This window comes from Anastrepha obliqua, chromosome 1, assembly GCF_027943255.1.
Source record: "Anastrepha obliqua isolate idAnaObli1 chromosome 1, idAnaObli1_1.0, whole genome shotgun sequence".
NCBI lineage: Eukaryota > Metazoa > Arthropoda > Insecta > Diptera > Tephritidae > Anastrepha > Anastrepha obliqua.
Genome location: NC_072892.1, coordinates 21020033 through 21044589, shown reverse-complemented (window position 1 = coordinate 21044589; position 24557 = coordinate 21020033). Strand labels below are relative to the sequence as shown.

General features: G+C 38.6%; 1 protein-coding gene across 4 annotated transcripts in view; it reads left to right on the top strand.

The window, feature by feature from the left end:
* The window catches only part of LOC129236254 (tyrosine-protein kinase Yes), a 65340-nt gene that overhangs the window by 322 nt on the left and 40461 nt on the right, over positions 1 to 24557 (top strand). The window contains exon 2 of one of the 4 annotated variants that reach the window (XM_054870521.1): positions 19052 to 20629. In XM_054870521.1, the coding sequence (XP_054726496.1) occupies positions 19114 to 20629 (1516 nt within the window). In that variant the 5' untranslated portion in view covers positions 19052 to 19113. Of the gene's footprint in view, positions 1 to 18577; positions 20630 to 24557 lie in introns of all 4 variants that reach the window. The other 3 variants (XM_054870519.1, XM_054870518.1, XM_054870517.1) reach the window with 3 other exon arrangements.

Here is a 24557-nt window from a genome sequence, read left to right as displayed (position 1 = left end):
ATGCGAATAAAAAACAAGTATGCAAACTACGAAATGTGAAAGGGCTCAGATACTCGTACTAATCTAAGGTACAAATGATGTTGATGCTAAAACTTGCGCCCTGATATAAAAATACCAAGGATACGTTCTTTTGAATTGCTCAGGGTTCTAATGAAGCTGCTTTACTTTTTAAAACAGACAACAGCTGGTCTCTTAATAACTCATATTGTTGATTTTAGGCTTTTTCGGTGCATTCTGCGCTTGGATAGTCTGCCATTAGCACTGCTCATGTTACCTGGGGTACCAAAGCATGGAGTACGCCTTCACTGCATAAGTTGATAAATAAAGTAATAACAGTTTCTTCGGCATCCGCCGCTTGTCTTGTCATAGGCTGCCGTAACATTCTTTTCTTTATTTCTTATTTGCATTTCGATGCATTGCCACGACAGTAGGTTCGACGTTACCGGAACGACCCGGATTCATATCCGACTAAGGACTCTCACTCCAACAACATTCACCGTACTTGTATGGGAAATGTTTATGCTGCTACATCAACAGCAACAATAACAACGGCCGCCGGTAATAGATCTTGAGTTCGAAGTACACTTTGAAATTAAGTAGAAATATTTTATTTTTGAAGCAACGTTCACTACTCGTTGGGCTATGCTAAACTTTCGAATACACGCATTTCTCCCATGAAGAAAATGTAGGACTGCCCATTTTTGGCACAACATCAAAACCCACAACGCAAAGTGAAAAAAAGCATTAACATAAACGCCTTTCGATGGTCTAAGTGTGGGTCTGTCATCATTTCGAGACACTTTCGCAGGTTCAATAAATTTCTGCTTAAATATTACCGCCAGTAAAATTTTAATAATAGATATCAGCTAGAAGTTGAGCCCCTTAACAAATAAGAAGAAAAGCACTACTATGACCACTCCAAATTAAAAAAAAAAAACTTTGTATCACAGTTGAAACTTCAAAATCGCCAAATAGTATCCTGGGATAGTCGTCTCTGTGACCGAACCCAGGAGACATCATTGCACCTTTTCCTTTAATGCAGCGCTAAAGGGCGGAGAAGGTTGAGACATATTGGCCATTTGCAGCTGGAGGAAAGTCACATACGCTCAGTCCAATCCAGCTCTATCTTAAGTTTAATAAGGGGCTGGATGAGGTACTGCGCTGAGTAGAGTGCACTAAACACCATGAGGTCGAAGTGCAAACTTCCAATAAATCTAAATCTAATATAATCGCCAGATAATGCTAACGAAGTGCTCGAATTGCTACCTGGGATCCCTTTGAAACTGGCGCACGTATTCAAAATATATACATTCACTTGTACGAGGGTTGTTTGAAAAGTACGTGGAAGAATATGTTTTTATTTTTCGACATAGCCTTCTTTTAGGTTCTTACACTTCGTTCAACGCTGTTCTATTTTGTTGATCCATTCCGAATAATAGGATTTATCCAAGTCTGAAAATAGCCATTCGTTTCTGTAATCACCTCCTCGTTAGAATAAAATATTTTTCCCGCCAGGCATTTCTTCGAATTGGGGAGCAAATAGTAGTCCGACAACTGCTGAAGCGCTGGTGCGTTATCGTGATGGAAAAGGAAAATCACTCGACTTCCTCGTAGCAAACGTGGTGTGTGTTCTTCCAAGATATGCTACTAACTAAACATAACCACAACCCGATTTTTTAGCAACTCCAAACTTACATTTCATTGTACTACACTTGATTGGGCTATAAACTGCATGTACCCAGAAGTTTTCTAAAGAGTCTCATAAAAAAATTTTTAATTTTGATGAAATTTTTTTGAAGTTTTGAAAATTTTTGTGAATTTTGTACAATGTCTTAAAGGTTCATGTTATTCAAAATGGCGCAAAATTAATCACCCAATTTTGTTTTTGAACAACTTTTGTGTAAATAAAAAACAAATAGCCTTTACGTTCCCCATTGATTGACTGTTTGTATGCTGCAGCTGTCTAGTTAACAAGGGTCAAATAGGGTTGACATACGACGAGATTTGCAAAAATTAAATATCTTTCGATAGGGTGATTAATTTCGCGCCACCTTGTAAAATAAACTATTTTTCTAAACAATGTAGCAAGAAAAATCTTACAAATATTGCAAAGAGATGAAGAAATTAAATTGTGTAAGCAAAAGTGTATATTCTACATGCAAAGAAATCCCTCAGGATGCACAGTTGCATCTTCTAAAACAGCATAATTAAATACCCTTCTCTTTCTGATTCAACTCCTTCTAAGAGTTATATAGTAGATTACCAGGTTGGGCTTTCAGCCATGGTGAAAAATAAAATTGAGCGAGTAACTTCGGCTGCCAAGTCATCGGGGTTTCGGCAGCAGCTTTTCACACGTTCGCTCATTTCACACGTATTCACACACTCGTCCAATCAGTCGTTATTCAGATGACAACAAAGCAACACGGGCGGAGGTTGTGTTGATTTTTTTCGTATATCACCAACCCAATCTAATTTTTTTTCTTAAACAAACCTCTGACATGACTCCAGCCAATCAGCTGATTCCTTCAAATTCGCTGAGAGCCGGCTAACGGTTCGTTACTGGTCACACCTTCTGATTTTTTTTGTCACCATGACTCCATCGAAACTACAGGTTATTCCTTACCGAATATGGAAGTGATACATCTTAGTCTCCGGAATATTTCAAAACCTAAAGCTGTGAGGTGATGGTCTACAGTATTATTCCGCTACCATCAACAAGAGCTGGCCTGGCTTAAACAATCATTCTCCGGCAAACTAGCGGGATGATTACATTGCAATTCAAACTGTTAGGTAGGCTGGCTTCTGTATTTAACCCTTTTGCTTCATTCAACGGACTAATCGGTGAACCAAAAATCTCTCTTATCACCAAGAACGAAATATTCCGCAATAAATTATTTTTTGTTAAAGTTTGAGGAAAATAAATAATTTTGGTAATCTTGTAACATTATTTTTCATTTTCCGGCGCAAGGTGTTATAAACCTGTTTTATACCCTAATAAATAAACGTCAGTGTCTTCTTCCTAAAATAATGAGAAAAAATAGAATTATAATATCTAGACATTACACCCGTAACTAAAATGCTACAATTTTCCACCAAACCTTTCCACTAATCATTTGCCACAAATTTGATTTTGCCTTTTATGCAACTTTCAAGCTTAGAGTTTCATTTTACACGCTTGAATTAGTCATACTCATGGCCCGTTCTGATTTTTTGCTTAAATTTTTTCCTGTAAGTCAACTTCAATATGGAAAACTCGCGCACAGCAGCGAAGCAAACGAGTTTTTGCTAGTTGTCTGGTTGTCCGTTTTCCAGCTGCCGTCCTCTCCCCTTCACGCCATCTAACTCTCTCCACTTCCCCAGCGCTTTTTATTATAATTTACTATTGTTTTTCCAACTCAACTCCTAACTTTTCTCCAGCAACTTTTTCCCCTTACAACTGTTGCACCTCACGTTGGTGTTGGCAATTACAGCTAACTCTTGACAAATTTGTTGCATTCCACGGCCAACAAAAAGAAAACAAATGTTGTGAAAAGCAAATCCTCATCATCTAGACTTCTATTTACAATCAACTTTAACGCACCACTCTGTTTCCCTCCTTTTTTCAGCCGCAAGTGAAAGTCTTGCCATCTTCGTGGACTTTGGCATGCTTTTAACGTCGATATTGGGTTTTCTAACATTCAGTGTGCAAAAAAAACCTTTTTTTTTTAATTCTCCAATGCAATGAAAGGCGGAGGAGATGTAGAAAAAAAATTTCGCGTTGTGCCTCAGCGGTCAGAGGCTTCGATCGACAGGGGCTCTTACGTTTCTTTTTTACTTACAATATGTGCAAATGGTATGTACGTAGGCATTTGCGACGCTACCGCCAACAGATTAATAAACAATTTGCTGTTGCTGCTATGCGCCAAGCATTTTAATTATATTTTCTTATTTACTTTTAACTCTTTTCTTCTGCATATTTCTGTGCAATAACCAACTGAACTGTGCGTTGCGCCACTTTGGCTGTCGATTACCGCAATTGTCGATTGGTTGGCCACTTTTTCGATGTGCGTGTCATCTTTAATATGGCGCCATTGCATTCGGAAATTGTTGCTAACCAAATTTAGCTTTCGTTGTTTTGCTACTCGAATTTCTCGGTTTTTGCTTTCAATATTTTAGAGGTGCCGAATTATTTTTTCAAAGGAAACACAACCAATATCAATGAAATGGTCAATATTTTGGCTATTAGCTTGAAAATTTTATGGCATTTAAAGAGCCGTCATTGGTTACCTTGAGAACCTGTGGTCTACTCCTGGAAAGATGTGCCTCGTAACAACTCAGCGAGCGCTGGGCTAGTGCGCAAACGTGCAAAGTCGCGAGATCCTTCCGGCCACGGGTAGATCGGGGGCGCTCGAAGGAACTTCAAAGGCTAACAAAGCCGCCGCTCTCGCATTTGCTAGGCATTCTTACCGGACATTGTCTGTTAGGTGTCCATACGATAAAACTTTCGGCTGCTTCAAGACCTTTCTGTAAAAGCTGTCTGGAGTATGAGGTGGAATCATTTCAGCACCTTATTCTCAGCTGCTCTGCTCCCGTCGGGCAAAGATTTATGTATCATTTTTTTTCACATCTATTCGACGAACCGTCTTCTACTCAATGTATAGAGTAGTGAAAGGTGCTTCAATTGTTCAATTTTTTTAAATAATACCTAATTTCCTTTTGTTATACCTACTTTTTCCAGCCTATTTTCCTTTCGACTAATTGCTAACGGGCAATCCATTTTTCGATAAATCCAATATAAAAAAATATAATAAAACATTACAAAAATCTAAATTATAAACTGGCCTTAATCCAATACTAAGAAAATGTTGTTTAGCCAACTTCCTCACAAGCGCTTAATCAGTCTGAGATAAAAGCGACTCTTTGTGTTAATAAATGATTTAAGTGATACGTTTATATCAGCTGTATTTCATGAAAGCCACTTCGGTCGCTCTAATTTGTCCAGCATAACCCGGCCTTATTTGGCTAATAATGCTTCAAATATTGCCTTATAAATCGTCGATCGCAGTTGGTTTATGATTGTCTTGCAAGTCAAATCGCATGGCCTAGACGTTCCCACGACAGACCGTTTCTCGAGTGTCATTAAAGCAACACTCTCAGAAGGTCATTAAAGCAGTACTCTCCGTGCATGTATGGGGAATGTTTATACTGGAACAACAAGAGCAGCAACAAACTAAACAATCAACAGATCTATCTCTATATATGATTTGATCACCAAAAGTTCGTTCCTAGGAAATGATTATTTCACGCGCTGCATAGCACTTTGCACAGACTTGCTGGAACCGACTTGTTTTTGACTTGACGATTGGTATTGACGTGGTGAACCAAAAAGTAGTGAATTTTTTGCCTGTAACGTACGCCATTGATGACAACGTTGGCTCCATCTTCAGCGTTGAAAAAGTTTGTGAAAAGAAGCCTGCGATATGCAACCACACTAAAGAGTGACTTCAGCTGTAATTGACTCTCGAAAGTCTCATGAGAACTGATCTCGCTTCCAATAAGGCAATTTTGCTTTTTTCATATATTTTATCTATCAGACCAACAATTTCTTGAACGGAAACGTTAAAACAAGTGTTTATTTGGACAGCTGATTTGGCGAAAAACTTTCAAAAATTCTAGACATCTACGAATAACACACATAGCTACTTATTTGTAAAAAATTTTTGTTTTACAATCGAAATATGGTTCTACTGTAGTTGCAGTACCGCATCAAAGAAATAGAAACACTGAAAAATATCCAGTTTACATACTCAAATTGTCCAAAATTGTCCTAAAAATGGTTAAATTTGCGGCAGGTTTTATGAATTTTTTTCTATATATAAATGTATTTTCATAATAGGCCATGCGACAACAACATAAGAATTTAAGCACAGTAAGCATTTAAAATTCCCAAAGTTGGACTTATACTGATGAAATCATCCTCTGACAAAATTGCCCCTGCGCTTTGAACGAATGTGCAACAAGATAAGGCTCTGCTAGCCACTGAACATTAGCAAATGCTTGTAAAAAATTTGCAAAAATTCCAAGTCATCATGCAAACTATTTTTGATTTTAATTTTCATAATTTTTCTATAACAGTTTACTTACTTGAGTTTTTTTTTTTTTTTTGTGATAAGTCCAATATTGAAATTCAGCGCAAAACTTTCACTGTTTGCTGCTCCAGCCGTTTGGTTCGCCGGCCCGCTGATATAGAAAATTGTGTAAGAAAATAATTAAAACAATAAAATTCAGACATGTGTAAACGTTATTCATTCTTCGGAGTGATGTGTTGGCGTGAGGTGCGGATGTCCTCCAACAACAAAACTAGCAGCAATTTTTTTTATCTCCCCGGCTGGGTGTTTGCACTTTTTGGCGTCACTACTTTTATTTTCAATTTTTTTTTATTATGTTTTCATGTCTGTCTATTTCGCACCAACCACATCTCTGTTTGTGTGTTTTCCTACGCATGCTTAATTTTGTACAAAATACTACGTACCACTTAATCATCTCCACCATTTGGTCACTTTTATGCCTTTCTGGTTATTCAGTTTTGATTAATTAGTTTTGCTTATTTATTTGTTTAGTTTTTATTTTTGTATTTCTTGGGTAATATTTTGCTTGTTATTTAATATGTTTATGTGTGTTTGCTCATTCGGTTTATTTCGAAATTAAAAATAAGTAATTATTTTTCGTCATGAATTTGTTAGCTGCATCTCTCGCACTCTTGAAGAAAAGTGAAGTTAAAATGAATGTCTGAAACACCGATTTAGATTTTTTGGACTGGATTTTTCGCACTTAATCTTGTGTCCGCAAATAAATTTTGAATCTAAATGTCATACAAATTGGGCTATCCCTTTATATAAAGAACATAAAATCATTGCAAAAATAGTCCCTAAGTGAGTGACTTCTAGATTAAGTTAGGTTAAAATAAATAGTTGTTGTCCCTTTGAAAGAAGAAAGAAATGGTGGAGGAAATAATATAAGATCTATATTTGAATGACGATGAGTCTGAATGATGATACCGAAGCCATCGATGCCAAAATGTTTTTTGCCTAATTAATTAAATAAATAAATAAAAACTTGAATCGTAGACTCGCGAAAGTAACTGCCTTAATGGTATTTGGAAAGGGGACTGGCTGTACTCAGTCGCTGGGTTACCACTTGTCCGAGTCAACTCTGACAAAACGGAGCTGGTGTTATTTACCAGAAAATATAAATCTCCACCCTTTCGTTCTCCCGCTCTAATCGCAAGTTAGGTATCTTGGAGTGATACTTGACTCCAAACTCCATTGGAAGCTACAAATTGAAAATCGGGTAAAGAAGGCCAGTATAGTCTGCTACTTGGGTGTGCAGGTAACATATATCTGATCTAGATTCCAGGACATAGGAACATAGAGGGAAATGAAAATGCTGATGAACTTGGCAAGAAGGGGACTGAATTGGCCTCAGAGACCTCCTACCCGGCCATCGGCATCCCCCTGACAGTTGTTAAAGGGGAACTGTACAAATTATTTCTCAGCAAAGCGCAGGAAATATGGAGCTCCATTTCTTCATGTGCTATTTCAAAAACCCTTTGGCCCCAATACGATATACGAAGGACTCAGAAAGTCCTTTGGACTCCTCGCCATTCAATTTCCAAGCTCGTAGCTGTGTATACCGGCCACTGGACGATCGGCACATACGCGGAAAAGCTAGGTAACCATTTAACCCCCATTGCAGAAGCTGTGGGGACCTTTCAGAGAAGGAGACTGTAGAGCATTTTCTCTCTAAATGTCCGGGCTTGGCAGCTAGACGACTAAAGTCACTAGGCGCTCCTTTCTTCGACAGCCTGGAGCAATGCGCCAACCTAAATCCAATCAATCGCCTCCATTATATCAAGAGCTCTGGCTGGGTGTAGATATCTTCCGGTTAGAGGTCTCATAATCGTATCAAAACGGCGCTTTAGTGCTACTTGAGGAGTGCCAGACCGGCACGTCAACCACTTCACCTACCTACCTAACTGCCTTAACCTTCTACCTCTTCATCCTTTATACAGTTACCTCAAAATGGGCTCAAAATTATGTTAAGCCTCACCGCATGGATATCCAAGGGACAATACTCGGTTAGACCTAACGCGCCACTATCGGGAATTGCGGCTTTGTTAGCTTTGGAACTTGCCCGATCATCACGGCACTGCGTGTAGCCAGAAGGACCTTGCGATCTTACAAGGCAAAATATCTTATTCAGTGCTCGATGAGTTAGTTGAGGCCCACCTTTCCCAAGAGGGGACCACTGATAGCTAAGGAAACCGCTACACTTTACACTTGCACGGCGAAACCATCCCACAAGTTCTATGGCTGGCCTGTCTCTGAAACCTTTTATCCAAATTAGGTTGAGATATTCAGATACGACTGAAAGTGCAGTCAGGCATTCCCCGATTAATTTCAAGCGCATCATCGGCGTGCTCTGAATGCAGCTTGGCTAGCAGATTATGGACATATTTATCACCTGAAGTGGTATTGCACTAGGGAACAGCTAATCCAGTGCTTTTTTGATGGGAACCACTTCGGCTTGAAAATTATGGTCGGTGATCCAGAAGTTTATGCATAAACAATGAAGCCATGATAGCCGGTTCTACATACCGGATTGAATAGGGGTTTTCCCCGACCAAGGGTTTCCGCCAAAGTACACTAGCTCAGTCTAGTGCGTTAAACCTCACCCCTAAGCATAAACTTAATGGGGAATTCCCGCAGGAAACTCCTTCACCTACACTTGTGTTCAATTTTGAGGTTTGTGAGTATCCCTCAGGATTCACAGTGCAGGCTGGTTGAATTAGAGGGGCCCCAAAATTATACGGCATTCTATTCATTTTAGTAATGTTGGCTTCCAATGCCTCAATCGAAGTTGGTTTATCCACAAAACATTTAGACTTTACATATCACCTCAAAGGTGTGATATCACAAGATCTTGGTGCCCAATTCACTCCCGAGACGAGAGATAAATTGTTCACCGAGATTCCATTCTTTCACGAGCTGTATGGCAAGTAGCGCCATCTGACGTCTTGTTGGAACCAAATATTGTGTATATGACGGGCTTAAATTTCCGGCATCAAAAAGTTGCGCGATATTTATCATGGCGCGATAGCGTTCGCCACTGTTGCATTGGTGCCAGCCTCGTCTTTGAAGAAATATGAGCCAATGATTCCTCCAGCCCATAGGCCGCACCATACAATTGTTTTCAAAGGATGTAATGTCTGTTCTTGAATGGCTTCGGATTGCTCTTCAGCCCAAATATGGCAATTTTGCTTATTGATGTAACCATTAAGCCAAATATGGGCCTCATCGCTGAACACCATAAGTTGGCCTTAGCGCGCGATGAAAACTTCTCACAGAGCGTCGATTTTCGTAATACAATAGTACGATGTGTGAACCTTGTTGAGGCGTAAGTCTTTCCATGATGAAATGTCAATGAATATTGAAAAAAAAATTAATTAAAAAGTTTGGCAGTAGTCATGCGTGATCTGTCGAAAAAATTCAATTACAAAAAGTACCTTCAATCTAATCACCCTTTATATACATACAAACATGACATCTTGTACATACGTTCAAGGTCGTGCAAATTAGTCATCCAATTTTGTTTTTGAATAACTTCTTTAAAATGATTTTGAGGGAGGAAGTCTTTAAGTCAAATATGATTCGCGTACGACGATGTTTGCAAAAAGTGCAGATCTTCCGATAGGGTGATTCGTTTTGTGCCACCCCACTTTGTACATATACCATATTTTCCAAATAATATTTCTGGCATTTTTATTTATTTCCCAATAACACCAAAAACATTTTATTTAACAGTTACGTGCGTGTCGTGTTAATTATTTTCTTCCATTAGTGTAAATTTGTATTTGAAATTTTCCACTTTTACTTCGCACCTTTCGTTGAAATAGTTGCAAACGTGCTAGTAATTAAATAACGGCAATAAATGGCGAGTTGGCAGCGTTTATTTTGCATTAGGTCGCAATTTTTTTTTCGTGAATTATGCATTTTGAATTTTCGTTATTTTTCGCTATGGTGTTCGTATGTATTTGCATACTTGTACATGTTTGTATGTTTGTGGATTGTATTTTTTCTTCTAACTTTAAATTTCGTTTGCAAACTTTTCACTTTTCTTGCATCTAAACATGTTTTGCTATTTTTGGTGTTTATTTTTATTTTCTCCTTAGGCGCTCTTACGCAACTTTCACGAAATCAAAAAAAAAAAAAAATTTAAATCAAAAAAGAAGAATAGTAAATAAATATGTTTGTGTTGTTAACCTGCTGCTTTGTTGCAAAACACCTGCATCCATCCATGATTTGAACGAGTGTTTATTTTTTTTGGCGGCCGCACGCCACAGATATGAGGAGGAGCTCGGCCAAACGCCTAACAGAAATGTAGGGGCCAATTATTGTTTTTTAATTTTTTTTTCATATTTATTTGCGTATAGTTTTTGTTTTATACTTCATTTTTATCGCTACTGGATAATGTTGTAATTCGTTAGTAAACAATAATAAAAATTTAAATTAATTGCCATGTCATTAGCTACCTCACCTGGTACTATCGATCTCGCCAACAATGATACCACCATTTTTTAATTACTTCTTAATTGGCGCGATAACCGCTTACGCGGTTTCGGCCGAGTTTAACAAAGCGCGCTAGTCATTTCTTTCTCATACTTATCGGCGCCAGTTGAAACCAAGTCATTCTCCACCTGATCGTCCAACGTAAAGGAGGCCTTCCTCTTCCTTTGCTACTACCAGCTGGTACCGCATCGAATACTTCCAGAGCCGGAGTGTTTGTATCCATCCGGATGACATGACCCAGCCAACGTAGCCGCTGGATCTTTATTCGCTGCGCTATGTCAGTTCATCGTTCCATCGGCTGCGATACTCGCTGTTGCCAATGTGCAAAGGTCCAAAAGTCATGTGCAGAATCTTTCTCTCAAATATTCCAAGGGTCGCTTCATCGGATGTTGTCATCGTCCAAGCTTCTGCGCCATACGTTAGGACGGGCATGATGATGATTTTTTAATTTCGGTCCATCCAAAAAACGAAAATTTTTTTAAGAAGCTGGATCACTATTTAAACGCTATCTTATTTATATGCTTAAAAATTTGTAATATATTAAATTCTTCTGTACTTGACCCTTGATCTTCGACAGAAAAGTAATTCTACGATAATCAATGTGAGGACTTACTCAGCCAATGTGAGGAGTGCAGGACTACAATAACAGTATAAGTCTGAACTGGACTAAAAAATAGTATTTCTTTCTGACAATTTGGTTATGGTGCTCAGCAACTCCAAAAACCTCAGAGTTTTCAGTTTGATGACCTTAGCTAAACTTTTTGATTTACCTTTATTGGGTGTTTGGCCGAGCGCCTCCCTCTATTTGTCGTGTGCATCTTGATGTTTTCCACAAATGAAGGGACCGACCTACAAGTTGAAGCCGACTCAAATTACAGATAGTTTTTTATGCGGATCTTTTTCATCTCACATGACCTTTGGCTCAGTTACTTTCTAGGTATTGTAGGTAGGTAAGATGGCAAGAGTACCCCAGGTACACTACAAGTAGCACTTACGTGCCGTTTTGATACCATAAAGTGGACCACTACCTGTGAAAGGATTAAGGGAGGAGATAAAACCGTCTACAGCCATCCAGTGCTGTTAATGTAGCGGAGGAGAGAAAAGGGATCTAGGCTGGAGAACTTCATCAAGTCATCCCCAAAGGGGACGCTGAGGAATCTCAAGCGCCTAGCCGCCAAAGCCGGACATTTGCAGAGAAAGTGTTCCACAGTCTCTTTCTCTGCAGGATCCCCACAGCTTCTGCAATGGGGGTTGTACGGAATTCCAAGCTTCTCCGCATGAGTGCCGATCACCCAGTGGCCAGTGATCACCGCAATGAGTTTGGAAATTGAATGGCGGGGGATTCCCATCACCTTAAGCGTTCTGTTTATATCGTATTGAAGCCATAGTGCTTTTGAAATAGCACACGATGAGACAGACCTCCATCTGTCTTGCGCTTTTCTTAGAAAGAAGTTGTGTAGTTTCCCTTTATCGACGGCCAAGGGGATACCGATGTCTGAGAAGAGTTTATAGGAGACCGAAATGCTGGCTGATTTAGAGTAGACCCCCGCTCCCACTCCAGACTCCATTTTGGATCCGTCAGTGAAAACAGAGGCATCTATATCCGCACCAACTCTCCCCTCTTTCCAATCTTGCCTGCTCGGAAAGATAGCCCTAGCACAACCCTCAAAGAACAGTTTGCGGATGGAGAGGTCGGTGCGAATATCAGAGAAGGAAGGGGCGATCTGCTTCAAGATGCTGTTATGTCCTACAGGAAGTTGTCTCCAAAGCCCAAACTCCTTCAGTCTAATAGCACTCTGAGCAGCAATATTATTGTATTGTAGTAGGTTAAACTTCTACCTTTCCAGAATCGTCCCCAACATCCTCACTAACCATCTTTTTACATGCGCGATGAAACTTACCCACCTAACACTCCTCTGGACCCAACCTGTCAAAACAGCACGTTTCCTAGGCCTACCGTTAGACGAGCTAGAAGATGCCTAGCGGTGACTACACTGCGCTGGCAGGGCTTGATTGCTGCTACAACAACAACAATTTCTAACAGCAAACCGCTTTTTGCTGGTGCAGGCTTATAAGTATATTTATTGGTTGGCAACTAAGTAATTGCGGATTTTTTTTTAGAAAATCAAAAACACTTTTTTCATGGAACTAAATAACTTGAAGATGAAGATAAGAGTTTATTAAGTAGAAAAACGTTACAATACTTATGTTATCGCACAATTTACAGAATATGATTTAAATCTTAATTCTACATCATTATATTTGTATATTTATCACAGGTTTGGTTTTTTAAATGATTTTTTCCTTTTTTTCGACTTTATTCTGTAATGTATTGCCCATTTTGGCCAATGACCTTTTGTCATCTTTCAGCCAGCATCATAATCCCACGTTGATAAAACTTCTGGTTTTTATTAGCAAAAAACTGAATCAGGTACGATTTGACATCATCATCATTATTGAAATTGTTTGCCTTTCACGGAGTTTTGTAAAGATCGAAACAAAAAGTAATCAGATGGTGCAAGGCCAGGCGATATGGTAGATGTGGAAAAACATCCCAACCAAACTCCAATAATTTTTGCCGAGTGGCCAAAGATGTATGTGGCCTTGCATTGTCATGATGGAATACAATACTTTTTCGATTTGTCAATTCGGTCCGCTTTCCTTCAACTGCATTGTTTAATTTCGTTAGTTGTTCAATGTAGGCATCAGAATTGAGCGTTCGGTTGAGTGGTAAGACTTCAAAGTGGACAATTCCTTTGTAATCCCACTAAACTGATAACAAAACCTTCTTTTGATGAATAACAGCTTTTGATGTTGGTTCACCTGGCCTGCTCCACGATCTTTTCCACTTGAATTTGTTGAAAACAACCCATTTTTCATCGCCAGTTATCAGTCATTTTAAAAATGGATCATTTCCATTACGTGTTTTTAGCAAATCGCAACTTGTAATGCGTTTCTTTCAGTTCGTCAGGAACCCATGTATCGAGTTTTTGAACATAGCCAAGTTGTTTTAAGTGGTTTTCAATGCATCTATGTCATATATGAAGCTTCTCTGCAATCTCAAGTGTTGTACTGTGACGATCCGAATCGATTATTGCTTTGATTAGGGCTTCATCAACTTCAACGGGACGACCAGAGCGTTTTACATCTTTGAGTGAAAAATCACCAGAACGAAATTTGGCAAACCAATTTTGACACTGCCGTTCTTTTAAGGTTTCGTTTCCATAAACAGCACATAACTTTTTATGAACTTGCGACCAACCCAATATTTTCAGCTCTTCTCATAAAATGAGGAAAAAACTTATTCGAAAAATCCATTTTTTTTAATAATTCATTAACTTACAAAATGTAAACACCTGAGCCAATGATATATTATTAATGCTAATTTTCAATTATTTATCGCCATTTCTGCGCAAATTTTTCCCACAAACTGCCATACACTGCTTATGCATTTCCATTGAATTTAAAGGCAAGTCTGATTCCCATTGACTTCCGTGCCAAAAACACACGCATGGTACACATACACACATACATACGCGCATACTACGTAAATACACTCGTATGTCTACATATTCTCGTTAGCATTCTTAGCCAGTGGGTATGTTCTCTTTTTTAATTGTTCTATTTACACAAATTACAGCGCCGATCGAATCGTGTTTTCCCAACCCAGAAACGCGGAAAAATCAGAGTACACTGGATATTACACCTACAATTCGAACTGAGGTAGTACAACATTGGGCAAGTACAGTTTCGAAATGAAAGTAAATACAAAGATACATTTGCAAGTGTTTCAGCGCTTGGAAGAGGGCATATATATGGACGTATGAATGTGTATTTTTCACTACTTCCAAAATGCCTTGGCATAAACGCCAACCTAGTCAGGTTGGTGGGTATACGCCAAATAGATGTGGAACCAATGTGTGCTTGACTTGAAAGCCACCGAAAAATTACAATGTAATTTCGAAGCGTAAATTCAGCGAACAATAAACTTGCGTGTACACACATACATATGTAAGTAGGTATGCGTTGCATGCGCCTATGATTACATGAATACCAAAAAGACGAAAGCCATGGGCTTCCAATGGTGGGTGGTTTTTTCGCTAGCTGGCTGGTTGGTTTGGCTGCATAGGCGAATACTCGCAAACATCGAATTGCTGGCAGACGTCTTTTCCACGTACTGGTGTTTGCATGCAATGCAGTATTGGGAAAATCAGAAGAGAATTGTAAATTTTGCTCACATACTGCATTAAAAGAAAGACGGTAGCACAACTTGTGCAACTCTATCCGATGAGCTGAGGACAATAAATAGCGTAACCCTGCAAAATTTAACTTTTTTCGTGCGAATAAGCTGACAACTTCAATGTTTTAGAGTGAATTTTGCATGCTGAACACGAAATTGAAAAACGTTGTTTTTTTTCATACAAAAGCATCTTATTTGACTGCGGTCAAATACTTGGTTGCTCAATAAGTTTTGCGGTTCGCTAAGAAAAACATAATTTTATGGTTTGAAATCACTTTATTATTCAGTATAGTCTCCCTGAGCAGCAATACACTTATTCCAACAAGATTCCAATTCAAGAATTCCAACCCTGAAGTGAGAATCTGGAAGGGCTGCAAAATACGCTTCCACACCTGTTATGACCGCATCATTTAATGAAAAACGGCTTCCACGCATGAATTTTTGTGGAATTGGAAACAGATAAAAGGCGCTAGGGACCAATATCTGGTAAATAGGGTGGATGCTCTAACAATTCGTACTTTAATTCATGGATTTTAGCCATTGTCAATATGCTCTTGTGACACGGTGCATTGTCCTGAAGAAAAATAATTTTTTTCTTTTGTAAACTGGGTATCTTTTGTTCCTTCAGCTGGTATAAAATGTTTCAGTAATATTCAGAATTTATTGGTTTACCAGTTTGCCAGTAATCCACAAACAAAATTCCTTTCGCATTCCAAAAAATTGATGCTAACATCTTCTTGGCCGATTTCTCGGCACGAACTCGTTGCGGAACTGAAGAACCAGGTACATACCACTCTTTAGCCTCTTGTTTTGTTTTAGGACTATTGTGATAGACCCAATTCTCATCCAGGGTGAAGAATTGACGCACAAAATCTATTTTTTCCTTTGAACAATGCTGCTGAAAGTCGAATTCGAATATGTTTTTCTTCCATTGTTATCGAATGCGCACCCATTGTGCACACAACTATCTGAAATCCAATACTTCAGTCAAAATATTGCTTACAACTGGAATCAAAATATTGCTTTTTCCAACGACATCCTGTATTTTTTCTACGATTTGTGGTGTTATTGCTATTTTGGCCGTCCTTGGCATTGTACTTTACTTGTGGAGCTAATCGATTCCAAATCAGCCGAAATTGCCTTAATAACTATTTGACCGTCTATATTTATTTTTCTTTGAGTTTTTGCTTAACTATTGCCGAAACATTTCTAAAAAGGGTTGACATCATGCGGCTGTGAAGGCCAATCCAACATTTCACTCTCATTTGGCTGTTTCGGTTTCGAATCTTGGGATCGTTGCCAAGGTTGGCCAGTTCTTCCGCACATCTTCGTAGTTAATGGTAACAATGCGTTTTGCTAAATTTTATTGATCAAAACTGTATTCAAATGGGCGGTAAACTGAAGTAAACTACCAAATCCTCTTTCTGAGAAGCAACCCCAAACACGAACCTTAACTGCTGGATGGTTCAGAGTTCGTTTATCAGTAGTACATCAGGACTGACGTATTGAACTATTCGCCCAAAAGGAAGATTTATCCGTAAATATTAAATAAATAAAATTAAAAAATAAAATAAATAATTGGTGCGTAAAGTTCTGTTATGTGTTTGGTCGAGCTCGTCCTTCTATTTTGTGGCGTACGTCGTGAAAAACTGTTTGCGAAATTGTAGGTCAAAGTTTTAAGCCGAATCTGAACGGCAAATGTTTTTTATGAGGAACTTTTTTGTGGCAGTAATACACTTGGAGGTTTGCCATTGCATGCCGAGAGCCGACTGCTATTAAAAACAACTTTCTATCATTTTACTGTTTCATGCACGGAGATTCGAATCTACGCACTCCCGAATGGTAGTCATCGCATCCGTGAATATTACGTTTGCTAAATTCCGTTTTGAATTTGCCTAAGCCCAGGCAAGTCTTTTTTCATTATGTGATAATAGAGATATGGTTTTTTCACTGGGGGACTCGGATTTGAGGTCTTCTGCACGTAAATGTTCTCGAATCGTGTTTTTGCACTTGTCCTTAAAACTGCTTCAGGCTGAGGCAACAAGAGGTTCAGTTTTGTCACAAGCAAATCAATGATCTTCTGATCTTGCTTTGGGCAGGTATTTTTTTTTTCGGTCTCGTCCGTGGTAGTCGTCAACGTTTTAAACTTCAGTATACTGTTGCACCCAATTATTTATGAATGTCTTTGATTTCTTCAAATATTTTGCTGCAGATACACGTGACATTTTTGGATCTTTAGGGTATGTAGGAATAGTGCTACAAATTGTTTTTCTTACGTTTTTCAACTCAACTTTGTAAAAACAACGTTCTCTTTCTGAATATCACACAAAACTAACAAATTGACAAGGTGTATTGCGAAGAGGCTGTGGCTGTTTAACTGTATTTCGAATTTTGCCGGTCACGCTTCCTATCCACATGTTAACAAATACTCCCCAAATTTGTCCAGTTCAATCTGTTTTAAATTCATACTCTACACGCCTACCAAGAGGAAAAGTAATTTACTCATTCCCTCCACACTTCACATTTGCTCAGTGCGTTTTTCAATCCGTTTAGATAATTTTGTTTGAAATTCTCGAAAATAACTTTATTTGTGCACTAAAATTCAAAAAAGGCATTAAACCTTCGCATGGCTGTAAATCAGGATGCTGGTTTAAGTGAGAAGCTCGGCCTGTTTTCACTTCATAGCTGAAGTGCCGTTAATTATTTATTCCTTAAGTCGGTTGAGAATTGTCCACATGTGGGCTAGGCGTAGGAAAAGCCCTTGCACTTATCTACTTACATAGTGACATACATACATACATGCATATGTACTTTCTGCCGCTCCAATTATGAACGCTATTTGCTTTACTTGATTTCATTTGCTTTCACAATTTCAGTAGATTTTGGATTTGTATTTTTGCGCTAAAGTAAAACTACGGAAAAAGAGCAAACATGCAGTTACAACAAATTCAACAACATTATACACATACATACATATACACAATACTAAAGAGCATTTGAAATTAGTTCATGCATTCGTTCGGTGCCTTTGCCTTTGCCTTTGTTGCCAAAAAAGCGAATGTATTAGTAGTTGTGCAAATGTACAACAGGGCGTATGTGGAACACACCATTCTCATGGCAAACTTTTCTTTTTCGATTTGCTCATTTGTCGTCATTGTACAATTTGTACATAACCATGTATGTATGAGTGAGTATGCAATCTGTGTGAGAATGCGATTCAATTTTAGTTACATAGGAATTGAATTTGACGTTTCAGTTATTTTTGTATGTATTTATTGTTTTTTTTTTTTTGCAGAATCACTGCAAATAATGAAAATAGAAGTGGAAGTGGCGTAGAAATAGAATTGCCACTAATTGGCGTACAACAAATGTTGCTTAAATCCACAAATGCTGATAGGCAACAAAAACAACAATACCATGTGGAGTGCAGACATGCGAAGGGTAGGGTGGGTAGGGCGTATTACACGTTTGAGTCTGATTTTCATTTGCGGCACAATTAAATGCTTTGTGATGACTTTTCGTTTTTTTTTTTTGTATATTTTTTTTTCTTTTGCTTGAATCGCTATGTGCGGTTATTGCGACAATTGAAGTTTTTTTTTTGTTTGTGTGTCTTTTTTGTTTTTGTTCGTGTACTCTTGGCACAATTTGTACTAACTACTGTTTGAAACATCGGAAGCGAATGACCAAACGAAAAAAAATTAAATTTTAAAATAAATTGTTTGCATTGAAGGCGTACAGATTTATAATTACCAAAACAGAAAAAAAACTAATAATAAACTAATGCGAGACAATAACGTCTTATATTTAACGGTGCATTATTTTTGGTGATTTTCCATCTTCAGAATTGTAGCAGCCGATTTGGCTTGCGGTTTCCGCCTACAATCGGCTCTTGACCTTAATTTAATGAATTGTTGCCAAAGTTTTTCATCATTTGCTATGCACTTTGTTTTGGTTTTATGCTGTTCTTCTGTTAATCGAGCGTGTAAGTGTGCGGAAACTTTGAGCAAATATAATTAGCACAAATTCCATTGACAAAAAATACGAAATACAAAAAGTTTTAACAAAATGCTGAATCAAAAATTAGTTTTTATATGCAAAACAAATTAACTGATAATTTTTGTCTAAAAATATGTTTTTTTATTAAACGATAACATGGGTTTTACTGCACATTTAAAACTACGCATGTAATTGTTTTTGTGTTAAGTGATTTTGCTATGCCGAAACTTTCCGTTATTGTGAAAATATCGCAAATTATGTTTCTCAAACATGGTGACAACGATAAAAATCACTTGTGATGGCGTATTCATCCAATCTAATTCGTATCTCACACCATCAGTGTCGGGCAACAATGTTGCGCACCGCGCACATACAACCAACTCTGTGCAACATTCAGCAAGCCCCGCAACATCTCTAACGACACCTACAACGACCTCAACATCGTTCGCCATTTGCAGTGATGATCCAAGTAATTCCGACGCCAGTTCCAACGACTTCGAGAACTCGCTGCGTCAGCGTTTGCGACATTTAAATTCACCAAAAGTCGCTCTCATTTCGGCAACGATTACCAGCTGCAACAATAACAACAGCAAAATCGGCAAGAGCAACGCTACATTTAACTCCTTCTCTTCCACCACATCTACGTCGTCACAATCGTCGTCTAATTCGCACAGCTCAACGGCATCTCAGCGTCAACGGCGTCGACGCGGTAATTCTTCAAGTCCCCGCCATTCACTGAAATTCGTTACAGCTTCAACCAATTTGCATGCGCCTCACGGCAAAGCGGTAGATACGCGTCGTCGCTACTATTACAGTGGCAGTGGCGGTGACGGTGGCAACAGCAACATTTACTGGTGCAAACAGGCCATCACTGGTAGCGGGCGCAGCAGCAAACACAGCGACAGCGTTGGTGGTTGTGAGCACACCAATGTCGCCTTGAAGCGCCGTGCCCTCCCGGTTGAACGTGTACCGTTGACACGCAGCACCAGCAGCGTCACCACTCATGCGGAATTTCGAAACGCAACCGTCTCGACTACAGCAGCAGGTGTTGCGAAAGTGGTGGGGGTGCGTCGCGAAAGCAACGAACAAAAGTTGGATGCCGCCAGCAACAATAACAACAACAAAGTATTTGGAAACAGCAACGGTGACACGCCGACAGCGGTGGTTGCCTGCAATGGTCATAGCTCGAGTAGTGCGCACGAAGACTCTTATTACTGTGATGACAAACCGGCGTGCAGCAATAACAAAAATCAAAACGGCGCGTTTAATGGTGGCGGCAGTGCAGTGAAAGCCGCAATAAAAAATAGCAACAACCAAAGCAAGCATAACAATAAAAGTGGCGATTGCATTGTATCTCCCACTCCAGCGCAAGTGAGCGGCAGCAACGCTAAATCTAACTGCAATTCGCAATACAATACAAATGCAAATGCAAAAGCCAACTCCAATCCGCCGTGCTCGAATGTGAAATGTGTGTCAAAGCTCGCGCCGGCTAGTGCATCTTCCGCCGATACGACACGCCTATTTAATTTCCTACGCGCCGCGCGTAAATTTTATCGCGGTGCCGCCAATGTGAATAGTAGCGCGGTTGGCAATAGTCAAAACTCGAATTTGCATACATTCGCAGATAAAGTTGATTTTATCGTTTCGCAACAGCCTTCGTCAGAGCCGACAAAGCGCCGTTCCTCGTTGGCGGCCATCAACGATCGGCTGACGATTGCAGAATACGACAAGTCATCAGCAGGTGCTTTAAGCCAAATAACTGTGACACTAAGCGATGATTGGTTTGGTTAGTATTGTGCAACACTTTTAAATTATTTCTAGCGCAATCAGCAATTGGGTATAATTAAGTTATTGTTTTTCTACGAGAACACTTTTTAAAGGCGTGACCAAATGAAAACTGGATTGCAAATATTTTTCTGAAAATCCAAGAGAATTTAGCACTCCAGATTCAAGCTTAAGGGTAGGTAATTTCAGCCCAAGAGAACTGTTTGAAGGTGTTTTGTTTTTTGCTTGTTTCAAATGAAACAAAAAAAAAAAACTATATAACGCGAATTTTCTTTCAGAACTTCCTGTTAAAATTTTATCTGTAAAAGCATTTACATTTTCGTAGATCAACTGCTATTAGTAGGTTACGGTGGCTGACACTCCATGAAAATGTACTAGGTTGTTCAATAAGTTTTGCGGTTCGATAAGACAACCACAATTTTATGGTTTGAAATACACTTTATTATGCAGTATAGCCTCCCTGAGCATCAATACACGTATTCCAACAAGATTCCAATTCAAGAATTCCCTGAAGTGAGAATTTGGAAGAGCTATAAAATTCGCTTCCACAGCGTTTATGACCTCATCATTTAATGAAAAACGGCTTCCACGCGTGAATTTTTGTGGAACTGGAAACAGATAAAAGGCGTTAGGGGCCAATATCTGGTAAATATGGTGGATGCTCCAACAATTCGAACTTTAATTCATTGATTTGTCATTGTCAGAAAGCTCTTGTGACACGATGCCAGAGGGAGAATTTTTTTCTTTTGCAAACTGGGTATCTTTTGACGAATTTGTTCTTTCAGCTGGTCTAAAAGGTTACAATAATAATCCACAAACAAAATTCCATTCGCTTCCAAAAACACTGATTCTAAAAACTTGTCAAGAAATCGGCTAATTTCTGGGCACGAGCTTTCGAAAACGCTATAAATGTTACTGAGAAAGTCGCATTCGCATGTGTTTTTGTTCCATTGTTGGCGAATGAAGGGCCTACAGCTTTCTGAAATCCAATATTTCAGTCGAAATATTGCTTACACTGCCCAGTGAGATGCCTAGGACTTCTACTAAATCTCTCTCAGTCAGTCGACGATTTTCCAATAAGATATACTGTATTTTTTCTACGACTTCTGGTGTTGTTTGTTTTTTTTTTGGATGTGCTCGGCGTGGATCGTCTTCAAGGCTTGTACGACCACGTTTAAATTCAGCAATTCATCTTTCTGCTGTACTAATTGATAACGAAAAGTCCTTATACACCTTCAGCTTTCGTTCATAAATTTCATTTGCTTTTAAACCTTCCAAAAATTAATATTCAATCACTACGCGATACTTGATTTTTCCCATTGCGGGTAAAAAAAGAGCGAATTCATTGATTGAAATGAAACTTCACATAAGTTTATATGAAGAGTGTACCAACGTAATAAAAAAATTCAGGCTAGTAGCAATTCCCTCTCTTATCTAACCGCAAAATTTATTGAATAACCTAGTATTCTGTCGTATGATTGCTTGAATCCAAGTTAATACTGTACTAAATATTTGAAAGCTATTTTTCGAGATGATTGAAGTCTTGTCCAATGAATAATATCCATTCCACACTGAATAAACTACACCGAGTTCTGTAGTCAGAATCCAGGGGTCGAATCGTGACAGTCGTTAACGAAACTACAATCGTTCGAACACAAATAACGTGAGTCGATAATCGAATGAACGAGTTGGGATCGTAACAGTCGGAAGAAGATGTATCGTAATTGTAATTTTGTTTATCGATTATTTTTCTCATCTTCTTCGTTTTTTTAAGTCACAATAGAATTTGAAGTGTCAAAATAAACCGCAGAAAGTAACGAAAATATAAAAAGTTTAAATGGATCGGAGTATTTTCTTTTATTTAAGTTCCAGCGATGAAGAAAATAATGAAAGAGTTGTGCGAAAACAACTTCGAGACAAAAGCAATCCGCTAGCATTATCAAACAATGCGTAAGTACTTTATATATGACGAAAAATAGGTAATAAAATATCCTTCGCTTACAGGTGTATCCAAAGGTTTCGCTTAAGCAAAGAAGCATTTAATTATGTTTTAAATAACATAAATATAAATTGCCAAGACACAAAAGCTGTTCCGGCGGTGCTCCAACTGGCTGCGTGTCTCAGCCTACTCGCAAGTGGTGGCTATCAGCATGCAATAGGCAATGACTATTTGATAGGAATGTGCCAGAGCACTGTCTCGAAATTAACGGGCAATGTTTTGGAAGAAATTGAAGCCAAATTGTGTCCTAAACATATTAAATTTGAGCCAGATGATTTGAGAAGGTGCAAAGAGTGGTTTGTTGAGAACTATCAAATTCCAGGAGGTAAATTCAATCCATGTTTTAGCTGTGAAAAATTTATTTAATGTTCGTTTTTTAATAATAGTGGTTGGATGCATTGATGGCACCCACATTGGACTACAAAAGCCCACGGTCAACGAGCATATGTATTTCAACAGGAAGGGTTTTCATAGCATAAATGCGATGTTGGTGAGTTTTTTAATAAAGAGATGGAATGTTACTTTAAGGTTGTTTCTGTTAGATTTGCGACCACACTACGAAAATTCTCGCAATAAACTGCCAATATGGGGGTGCAGCCCACGACTCATTTATATGGAAGCATTCAAACGAACGAATGGTTATGGAACATCGTTTTTTGCACAATAGGAGTGACAATGCCTGGCTGCTAGGTATGTGTTATACATATATAATTACAATTGATTTAGATTGTGCTAAATTACGTGTTGTTTGTTTTTAATAGGGGACTCTGGATATCCACTTGAGCCGTGGTGCATAACACCGTACAGAAATCCGTCGGACGGATCAGGTGAAGCAAGGTTCAATGAAATTCATTCCAAGGCACGGTGCACCATTGAACGAACTAATGGTGTACTGAAAGGTCGGTGGAGAATCCTAGAATACAACAAAAGAGGAAGATATGATCCTATAAAAGTGGCTAGGTTTGCGAATGTGTGTGCAGCGCTTCACAACATTTGTATACAATTTAATGTGAGCTTTACAGCAACAAATTCAGAGAGTCAAACCGCATCTGACATAGTGTCTGGAGAAGGCCAGTATACTAGAATCGGCCAAACAATCAGAGATCAAATTAAAATCTCGTTGATGAACTCGACATAACCATCTTGTTAACCATCTGCTTTTGAAGTATAATGCTAACCGACCTAAATAAAATAAAATAACTCGAAACACTAATGGATACTTATTCAAAATCAATTTCATTTAATGCTGTTTTTTACTCCATTTAAAAACGTAACAAAACTTCAGGTATAGTTATTTAAAAAGAACTGAAATAAATATTCAAATGCATATATACATATTTACAAAAACCTTAAATAAAACTTAAATATATACAGACTTACAAAAACTTAAATAAAACTTCAATTACATATATACTTATTTACATAAAACTTGAATAAAAATTTGGAATATAATGGATTTTAATTCAGAAGGAGGGACACTATTTTTTTTCTTTGACCTTCAATTGGTTTAATTCAATGCTCTTTATTTTTAAGTCAATTTCTTTAACAGCTATTATAGCTCGGTGCTTCTCCTCCTTCATCGCCAAAATCCTGCTAGAGACAGCTAGCTGTCGTTCGCTTATTTCAAGCTGCCTCTCGTCAATCTCTAATTGCCTCTCCTTAATTTGAAGCAGCCTATCTATTTTCTGCCCCATAGCTTTATGGTGATCTGCTGTCAATTTAATATTTTCTTCCAGCAGCGAAGCTTTATTTGTTGTCCTTCTTCGTGGAGTTGGAACGACTAGACGAGAAGGCGTACAGGAAGCAGGGCTGTTGGAGGAGAAACGACTTGGAACACTCCTGCTTGAGGCCGAAGCACTTGATGCTGGTCTTGAAGCAACTGCGACTGGTGCAGGTTGTGAACTACCGTATGTTTGCACCATGCGGTTTC